The sequence below is a fragment of the Anopheles arabiensis genome, chromosome X, assembly GCF_016920715.1.
Source record: "Anopheles arabiensis isolate DONGOLA chromosome X, AaraD3, whole genome shotgun sequence".
NCBI lineage: Eukaryota > Metazoa > Arthropoda > Insecta > Diptera > Culicidae > Anopheles > Anopheles arabiensis.
The window spans coordinates 12,737,501-12,747,517 of NC_053519.1; the positions used below are offsets into that span (position 1 = coordinate 12,737,501).

At 47.1% G+C, this 10,017-nt stretch overlaps 2 protein-coding genes across 2 annotated transcripts in view; one reads left to right on the top strand and one right to left on the bottom strand.

Moving 5' to 3' along the window:
* LOC120906842 (octopamine receptor Oamb-like) overlaps nt 1-2,525 on the top strand; it is a 7,030-nt gene extending 4,505 nt beyond the window's left edge. The window contains exon 1 of the mRNA XM_040318921.1: nt 1-2,525. This exon is cut by the window's left edge and continues 4,505 nt beyond it. The gene's annotated coding sequence lies outside the window, so the exon portion shown is untranslated.
* Nucleotides 2,526-2,843: 318 nt separating this feature from the next.
* Nucleotides 2,844-9,575, bottom strand: LOC120906841 (facilitated trehalose transporter Tret1-like). The gene is made up of 3 exons (XM_040318920.1): nt 8,893-9,575; nt 4,650-5,099; nt 2,844-4,576 (listed from the first exon to the last, which is right to left on the bottom strand). Exons 1-3 carry the CDS (start codon nt 9,056-9,058, stop codon nt 3,522-3,524), a joined length of 1,671 nt encoding a protein of 556 aa, XP_040174854.1. The 5' UTR covers nt 9,059-9,575; the 3' UTR covers nt 2,844-3,521.
* Between the last annotated feature and the right edge of the window lie 442 nt (nt 9,576-10,017).

Here is a 10,017-nt window from a genome sequence, read left to right on the forward strand (position 1 = left end):
GAGGGACTGCGGTCGAAGTCGAACGGGGAGGGGGGACAACAAAACAATGAAAACAATAATTTTAAAACATCATCCTCTTCCTCCTCTCCAGCCCGCGGTACTGCGCGCGGAGAAGATAGAAAGGAACATGAAGGGGTTGAGTTTGATAAGCCAAGCTCGCTCCACGACCCCGTTGCATTCATCCCAGTCACCGCGTTAAGGCACACCACAGCCTACGAGCCACGTGCACGCCAAGTGTGTAAGCGAGTGGAGCCGTTCGAGCACAGCGTTCTCGCGGCTGTATTACTGCTAGAAGTTTGCTGTTTTGTCAGTGTAAACACGTGAACCAGCTAATAGGAGGCGGCTACGCGGAGGCGGCTCGTGTGCGAGGGAGCGCTCACGAGTTGCCGCTGTTTTTTTTGTAAATTAAAATCGTTCCACTTTCGTGTGTCGTACTATTACATTAAACTGGGAAAAAAAAAAATGGAGAAAATGTGCAAAAAAGAACTGGAGCAGGCTGAAGTGAAGAAGAAAAACATTGTAACACATATTACACTACGATTATAGAATAATAGAGCAAAAGCAAAACCCTTATTATCACCATCACACAGCAGAACAGAAGCAAATGTGCGCACAGTGCGTGCGAGAGTGTTGAGCTTTTCTTCTGGATTTTCTACGAGAAGCTGCTCCCTCGCCCCGAACAGTCAGGTTCTTGTGCTGCCTTCCCAGTGCTAAACACAGCAACAAGCCCGATCAAAGCTGTCGTTTGGGGCAGCGCCGGCTGGGTGGCGTAGCGTTTTGCTGCCGCCGTGCTGTAAGCGCCTGTAAGGTAGTCTATCCGCACGGCACGCGTAAAGCGCGCGGCCGCCCCTGAAACGCTTCACGCGACCACGAAATAACGGGAGACATACACACACACACAGAGCCACACACACACACACACACACACACACACACACACACACACACACACACACACAAAAACAAGAGATAGTGAGAAACATTAAATTAAATTTTGCGACACGGCAAACTAACACTCCCTGGCACCTCTTCTAAGCACAAACTTTTATACATATACATACATATACATATATATATATACACCGATACACACCGAGTTTACACTCATTCACCGGTACCCAGCTAAGGCAGAGGAAGAGGAATGAAAAAAAACGAGTACAATATGCGCCTACTAATTGTTGTTTCTTGTTGTCTAGTTGATCTTCTTGTCGTGTCGTACATGCATAAAATGCAACTTCCCACACAGAGCTGGCCCAATCTCCCGTTTCGTGCTGGCCTTTAAACGATGAAGCATGAATCGGCGAGAGCGTTGTGCGGACTTTTCCCCTTTTGCTGTCTAGTTGCGAAGCAATGGAGATGAAGAGACGATGGATGCTTAAAACGGGAACGAGCGAGAGATGGGGTCAAAATTTAAAAGAAAACACCGCACCGCAACATGGCATCGCTCCTGCTCGCAGCGGTGGCGGGCGTAGGTTTATTTATGGCAACATTTATAATCGTTATATGCTCGTTAGCTCCGGTGAGCCAACGCTAGGGTACATAAACATGCTTCCAGGTATGGAGCGACACCGGCCCGAGGGCTGATGCAAATGTGGCTCTCCCCGGGCTCAGTGCACGCGCAGTGCAGGATGCAAAAACGCTTCACTCCAGACTGTTACGTCTTGTTACGTTACGTTACGTTACGTGTGGTTAGGGTGTAAGATGGTAAACGGGCTAAAGCTCCGCGTCCGCGGGATCACCGTTTGTAGAGGAAAGATTCCGCTCAGCTGCAAAAAAAAAAAGGCAGCTCAGTGGAAACCGAGTGTCGAGAGCGAAACACCTGTTAAACAAATGTAAATGTAGCACAATTCCAAATAAAAAAAAATTAAAAAAATAAAACCAAACAAATGTAACAGGGAAAAACAACCCAAAAACAACAAAACAGCCAACAGACAACACTTATCAAAAACAATTAAAGTGTGTGAAGAGAAACCCCACAACGTACGAAAATGCATCCCGCCTGCGGGGAAAAGAATACAAAGCAAATGAATTGCTAGCAACAGTAGACGGTAAGAGTTTGAAGATATGGGGGGGGGGGGTGATGGAGAAATGGTAACAAAACAAAAAAACAATATAGTAAGAGAAACCAGTGAGCAGAACAGAAAATGCAGAAAACCAAAAAAAAACACGAATATAGCAAGGTATGTTTTATGTTTTAAATGATGGCAAACCAAATGAAAAAGGGTGAAAAATATAGATAATAGAAAAAGAGATTCGTAATAAACCACCATAAGAAGAAAAAAAAAAGAGCAACATAAGTGAAATCATTAAAAGCATTGAAATATAATCATCACAATGTTTTGTTTTTCTTTCATAGTCAAACATCATGCGATTCTTGCAATGTCATGGGGAGCTAGGGTAGGGGAGACTTACTGTCCAATTCTTCGTCTTCAGATTCTGAACAGGGGAAAGGTTTCCATATACCACACACTCTTCATCTCTTTCAAACTAAAAAAAAAAAAAACAAGAAAACTGCACACATTTCCGTCACTAAGGTTTCCTCCTCTTCCCATTGCATTGAATGGGAAGCTATAAAGGCTACAAATAGACTCACACAGAGCAACATACACAAAACAGAAATAAACACAAACTGAAAACATAAAAGCAAAGCATCACAATCAGGGGGTGTGGGGATCCCCAAAAAGGAAAACAGAAAAGCATAAACATAATGTTGCATGCAGTGACAGAGGAAAAGAAGAGAAGATAGAAGAACAAAAAAAACAGACTCATACTCATGTGCAAACAAACGAAAACAAATGGCAAAACAGAAAAAAAAACATTCCAATAAACCACAGATAAATAGATTCAATTTGTTCAAACATATGTATATGAAACCTCCTGGGTGTGTGCTTTATTTTTTATTGTTTGTTTCTTCTTTATTCTATCCCCTGCCCTGGTCTTCTTCTTCTATAAATATAAGAACCCCCTCTAGCCTCACTGGTATACGTCCTAGCACATTACACACTACTTATCAACCGATTACAATATCAAAGCCTGCTCGTCGTCCTACTCTACTGCAAGTGTAACACTAATTCTCCTTCTCGCTCTCCGTTTTCGCTCGAACGTCTTATCTGCTAGTGCGCCATATTCGATTGGTCGTAATCGTGCCTCCAACGTTCTTTAATTAGAAAGAAAGTCGCTCCCCTCTCGCTTATCGTTCGCGTCCACGCCAACCACGGCCGCTAATGAAGCGACGGCGCCGAATGGTGGCCAATGTGTGTGTGTGTGTGTGTGTGTGTGTAAGTAAAGAGTAATTTTGTCATGGTCACAAAAACAGAGCACACACACACGCCAACCAAAAACCAAGAAAAAGTAAGTAGAAGCCCCCTTTTTCGGCCCTCCTTCTAGAGCTTGCTGGCAGGCCGGGCTCGTGACACGGGCGCGTTATCAGCAGAGCGCTGCTAAGGTTTGATCAGTCTTTTTCTTTCCCATTTCCCTCCCCCCTCCCCCCCCTCTTCCCCTTTAGAGGCTATTCCAGTCGCTCACACCAGTTCCGGTCCTCTGATGACCTCGCCGGGCGTCCGTGTTCCCGCGTAGCTGTAGTGCTGCGGTGCGTCCGTGCTCTGGTCGGTGGTGGAGCCGCAGGGCCAGCAGGCCGAGGCCACCGGTGACGCGCCGGACCCGGTCGAGCAGACGGAGGAAGTCATCGAGCTGGGGCCGGCCCCGCCGGCCAGCGCTTTGTGCGCGTACTCGTCCTGGGCGGGCAGACACAGCAGCACCAGCCCGGCGGCTGACAGGGCGACCAGCGCCACGTTCCACAGCACCCAGCCGAGCCCGATGGTGCGCAGCAGCACGGGCAGCAGCCGCACGCCGAGATAGACCGAGCCCCAGCCAACTGCCGTGGCGACCGTGCGCAGTGCCAGCAGGTTCTCGTCCGCCACCTCGGCGGCTAGCAGCGTGCCGGGCAGCCGGTAGAAGCCGACCGCGTACGCGACGAACATCAGCGCGAAGCAGTAGAAGGGCCAATCGCTCGACAGCTCCGTTAGGTCCAGGTTGCGCGTTCGCCGCTCGTGACAGTGCCAGCCGAGCGCAAGCGTGGCCAGCGCGATGAGCAGCGCGCTGAGCACCAGGACGGGCCGCTGCTGGAGCTGGCTCGCGTGCAGATAGCGGCTGACCGGTACGGCAAGGGTAAACAGTGCCACCAGCAGGGTGGCGACCCGTTCGGGTGACTGCACCTGCTCACCCGCCAGCTCGACCAGCCCGGCCAGATAGAACAGCATGGGCAGCACGCCCAGGAACGCCTGCAGCGCAAACAGTGCGAGCAGGGGCACGAGCAGCGTAAAGTTCGCCTGGCGCCGCAGCGCCTCCACCAGGCCCGGGCCGGGCTGCTGCCAGCGGGCGAGACACTCCTGCAGCGCTGGCTGGGCGGCCGGTTCGTGCGTGCGCTGCAGGATGGCGGCCGCCTGCGCTACGCGCCCGTTGGCGCACAGAAAGCGGGCCGAATCGGGCAGAAACAGCAACCCGACAAAGGCGAACGTTGGCAGTGCGCCCCAAACTAAAGCGCTTACCGTTGGGTCAGCCGGAAGCGGGAGCAAGTCTGGAAAAGAAAAAGAGCCAGTGGTTAAAGCAACATCTCTACGGAAGAAAGAAAAGGTCCGCGAGACACTTACCGGCGGCGAAGCGGAGCAGCACACCGAGCGGGAAGGCGGTGGCGAGGATTTCATTGAGCGGTGGTCGGTGCGGTCCGCTGCTGCCCGTTGCCGACCCGAACTCGTCCACGTACGACGGCACGAGCGTGAAGGCGATGCCGGCTGCTATTCCGGCCAGGATGCGGGCGGCGCTGGCACTCCAGAAGGTGAGACCGTACGCTTCCAGCGTGCTGGAGCCGATCGCGAGCAGGGACGCGGTCAGCAGGAAGGCTTTGGTGCCGATCCAGTGGTAGCAGCGGTGGACGACACACGCCGTCACGGTAATGATGATGGCCGGGGTGGCCGCCAGCGAGATGCTCCAGTTGTCTAGCAGCGGCAGGGCGAGCGGTTCGGCCCCAGGGCCGTTCGAGCGGCGGAAGGTGCCACTGCTCCAACCCACCATCGTGCCGGCGGTGACGTACAGCAGGGCAACTGGAATTAAAGGTAAGCTCAACATTATTAAAGGTTTAACATTCATTTTTAAGCTTCCCAAGCAAGAAATTCTACGCGAAAAAATTGAGAAAAACATGGAACAGGGCATAGGCAGGACCTGATACGGGTATCACCAATCAGACCCAGATAGTAAAGTCTACCAGTGGATTGGGCAACGCTTCTTGCATCCAATTATACAAAAAGAATATTAACGTAATTCAGTTGATTCTAACGAGCGAATAATCAATCTTGGAAGACCTTTTGATTTGTTTATCAATTAACAACAATGATAAAGTTAAAAATATACATTTCTATTCCCTAGCCAACAGATCTAGTTGAAATTATTACAGGAATAAGCGTTCCCGACTAACCTACTTCACGTGTCGTAAGTCTCGAGATAGCAAGGCATACATTCACACTGCTATTGATACAAACATAACCTCCTTGCGCAAAGGTTCAATGCAGAGGCCCCGTGTCGGTCACATGTAACCACCTAGCACTATCTAGAATCTCTCAGATTCCATCGACCATGCGCCCATTAGCGGCACAATTTCAACATCGCGCGGCAAAAGAGGTCACGCACCATTTCGGGGTAATCCCTCGGACCCGGGTGTGTGCATCGATGAAGGCATCGACGGATCGACGGGGAGAGTTTATCAGCAAGGGGGCACTGTAACAGGTATGTGTACATTGACCAGGAACTTCTTGCGCCGGAGCTCAGTGGTGGACTCATATTCCGTATTTCTATTTCCAACTGATTAAATAAAAAAAAACTCTGCCAAAGCCTTATTTGACTACTTCCTTATGGTCCAGTATAGATCTACAGAAGAGGGTACAGCAGAGGCGGATTCATCCTTCTCGGGGCCCTAAGCGGGGGATAGAATTGGGGCCCCTAGTTTCCTTAAAAGTCCCGAAAATTATATCGCATTTTTATAAATATCTTGTTACGAATACCAAATATGTCATCCTGATTTCGTTAGGGATTAATTTTCTTCTGTCGTTTTTTATGGCAGTTAGTTAATTATTTTAATAGCTTCTATAGTCTTCGTGTAATCAAGGTAACATATTTTGCATATTTTTAGGATGTGCATCATCGTTGTTTCCGGTATTGCAAACATCAAAACTATATTAAATACTAGCTATACTAGTGTTACTAGTGTTTAGAGTAAAGAAGTATTTCTTTCTCTGTAGTAGTTTTTCAACACAAGTACGCATTAGATCGTTTTTCCAAGCTAAGAGTCTTTTATATTGAAATGAATCAATGAACGATGAAATGATAAACTGTAGTTATTAAGACTCCAGACTTTCCGAATTTCAGTACAGATCTAGGCATATCTAGATAAAGTTATATCTGGAAAACCTGACAAAAAATATGAAGTTTACTTATTTATACTTTTGTATTTTTAGAGCAGAGTTTGCAATAAATTTGTTTGCTTATTCATGTACATGAGCAGTGAAAACCACTATACAAAGCTTGTGTGATTTCCTGTTTCACAGATACATAAAACATGTACCTGAAATCCAAGCGTCCGACAATGGTTATCCTGCTCTTGCGTATTTGTAGCCTTTTCGTCCTTGCAATCGAGACGGTTTAGAAAGTTCTTAAAAAATATAAATTAATCGTCCCAGGAGCTTCTTTATGTCTTATTATCAGGAGAGGATTTATTGTTTTTAATATGCAAGAGTGCGAAAGTTTAATAATTGTTTTGGCCTTCAAAAGTTATCTCCAAAGTTCGTAACAACTTTTAATTGCTATAAACGTTATCAACACATTCCACACACTTACTTGTAAGAATGTACTACTTTGAGAATGATTTAGTTTTCCGTTCGTTTGTGCATTATTAACAAAAAATCAATCGCTTATAAAAGTGAACTAACATATGAAAGTTTAGCTCGGGGCCCCCTTCAGGCCGGGGCCCCACGCGGCCGCTCAGTCCGCTTATAGGAAAATCCGCCACTGGGGTACAGGCTCCCTTCTTTATCAGAAAGATCAATTTACAGATACAGAGACACACATACAGTAGATATAATCATGGGAAATGCTACTATCTATGCTTGCAGACTTGCAGAAGGCTTACAAAACAGTGTGCTCGTATTTCCGCTTTCCGGCCAATTGATGTCAAAAATAAACTCTATCAACGTATGTGACAGGCCTTAATAGAGGATATTTAACATAATGATAACTATTAGAATTCTTTTGAGCAAAATATTAATTGTCTCATTTCTTAAGCCGAAAGACCTGTTTATAAGTATAACAGGCAGACAGATAGTAGATATAGGGGGCCTTCACGATTCTAGTCAGTTTTTTTGTTTGGAGTTTGACAGTTGGAGGCAGAAATCATGTAAACACTTCATACAAAACCACACAAAAAACTAGCCTGCAATTTTCAGTCTAGATTATTCTAGCCTCAAAGCTAGAATTCGATTCGAGTACCTACTCGAAAACACGGTGTTGTTTACATTTATCTCAAGGGGCATTATGGAGATCAGGTGGTGGAATCTGGAATCAAAGTGTATGTAGTCCAGGTGGTCTCATAGCATTTTTTATAACCAATTTTGAACAACATTTTTTGACAGAACGAGTGAAAACTTTTGCTCAAACTGGCTTTCTGATAGCCTGACGAGTACACAAACCATTCTTAAAATCTTCATTCAGAAGCAGAAGCGATAAAAATCAGCCTTCTAAATTCATACACCTTTAGATAAGCCCACCAGTATATTATACCGACTAAGATAGCTGCTCGCAAACTGCTATACACTGAAACAGCTGACAGGCTGAAATTTCAGCCTACGAGCTTCAAACGGAAAGGGCCGCATAATCATACACATTTTTATAACAATGCGTTCAGGCTTGCAGTATACACTGTACACAGTATCTGTATAGCAATGCTACAGAGCAACCCAGATGACCAGGAGCTTTATCGCAGTGGCAGTGGAATAATATGTTTACTCTCTATTTAATTACAAAAAAATAACTTTGTTGGCATACGTGTGAACCATAACATTAAAGAAATGTTGCCTTCATTCGAATGTTTGTGAGCAAAACAGTCTTTTGAATGAATCTCTTCTATATTCGAACGATCTGTTCACAAATTCGAGAGATACTCTGTCAATATAGTCTTTAGAACAGAATCATTTGGAAACTAGTCAATTAAAAGTGACTGCCAAGACCACTAGTAACGGTGAACCATTCAGAGTAACGGATTGCCACAGAGCTCAAGAATACCCAAAAGTATATTAGAAGCTTCTAGTATTGTAGTAACTAGTAACTAGTATTGTAGTGTGAGGACTAGTGCTGGGTTTCATTAAAATTTCTTTGAGATTCATTCCCCAATCTCGAAAGATTCACGAATCTTCAAAGCTTCATGAATTTATAAGATTCATGAATCCATTAAAATCCATATGTCTCCAGGGTTTCATGAATCTATCAAAATACTGAATTTACGTGATATCGCCTAACAACATGCCCGTCGTGGGTTCAAGCCTCGCATGGACCGTCTCTCCGTAGCAAAACAAACTATCCGGCTGAGTGGTATTGGCAAGAAGCCTCGAAAGCCTCTATAGGCTGGCATGATCACGTAGGTTGTTACGCCAACGATTCATTCAGATTCATGAATCTGAATCAGATTTACCCAACACTAGTAAGGGCCTTTTCACGATAGTTCCAGAATATAATTTGAGTTGAACATGATTGTATGTATTTTGTTTTTGAAGTCCCTGACGTCTTGAGTTGCAGTAGCAATGCAACAATCGTATCTGTTGCACCCCACATAAGCCTAACCGACACACTTACCGACCAAGGTGTACAGAATGGACGTCCATCGTTCGTCGAGCAGTGGTTTGCGCATTTTGTCCGAATTTCCGCTGTCGACGCTGCTGTTGCTGGCACTGCTGCTTTGATTGCTGATGATGCGGCGGGACGAGTTCTGGGGCTGTATCTTACCCACCTCCCGGGCCATAACTTTAAGCACTTGCTCACACACACACACACTCACACAGTTACACACTCAAAAATGCACTCCAAAAGTTCGAGGTTTCTGCGCCTCAAAATGTTCTAACTTTTGCTTCTTTCTTGCACGCCCGGGTTGTAATGAATTCCGGTTACACTTGGTGGCTGGTCGGTGGGAATGCTGCAACTTCACGCAGGTTGGTACGATTCCCTCCCGTACGGAGGCAGGCACGTCTGCAACGCTGAACTGAACCAGCGGCACGCTGCAGCAAGAATGCCGGTCCCGAATCGTTCGCACGTACAGGGAAGGTTATCGCGGGCCGCGAGTTCCTGGTCCCGCCGCTCACACACCCTGCTGCGCCGCCGGGAGATGGTTAGGAAAGTCCTGCCCACCCGCCAGATAACCAGATCGTTTGAAACGGTGCCGTGGTTCTAAGGGCAGTGGTTCTTTTTCGGCCGCTACTCGCTGGCGATAAGACCCGTGGTAGGCCCACTGTATTGCCCGTAGACGCCACCGGCGCTGACCCAGCGCGCAGTACAGTTCTCGCATCTTCGGATCACGCGTTGCTGCTGCTGGAGCGGGGGCGGGCGGGATGGGAAGTGCGGCTGGCTGACAGCTGTCAATAATAAATTATTTAGTTGAATTATGCAGTTCGAGGCGCGCGCTGCGATAACACGAAAAAATCCGTCCATCGCCGTTAGGGTGAGCTTTTTTTCGGGAGCGGGGTAAGTGGGAAGATGGGTGACAGGGCACATGATGCAACCCCCTCCCCACAAGCTCCGATTAGCGTTCTAGAGTGGGGAAGCTCCAGAACAAACTGACAGCGGAGCCGAGAGCGTTCCGATTTCTTATCGCGCCGGACGGAGAAGATCTTACGCTCGGGTGACGGTGTTTTTGGTGTGTACCCGCTCCTCCGCACGGTGACGTAGAAGCATGTGGGAGTGCGTGCGGCTGGGGTGATCTGGCGG

Excerpts from the sequence above, each read along its gene's own strand:
- LOC120906841 (XM_040318920.1), bottom strand. The coding sequence starts at position 9,058 with ATGGCCCGGGAGGTGGGTAAGATACAGCCCCAGAACTCGTCCCGCCGC. Across the intron at positions 5,100-8,892 it reads CATTCTGTACACCTTGGTCG|TTGCCCTGCTGTACGTCACC; the intron begins GTAAGTGTGTCG and ends CTTTAATTCCAG. Across the intron at positions 4,577-4,649 it reads GCTGCTCCGCTTCGCCGCCG|ACTTGCTCCCGCTTCCGGCT; the intron begins GTAAGTGTCTCG and ends TTTCTTTTCCAG.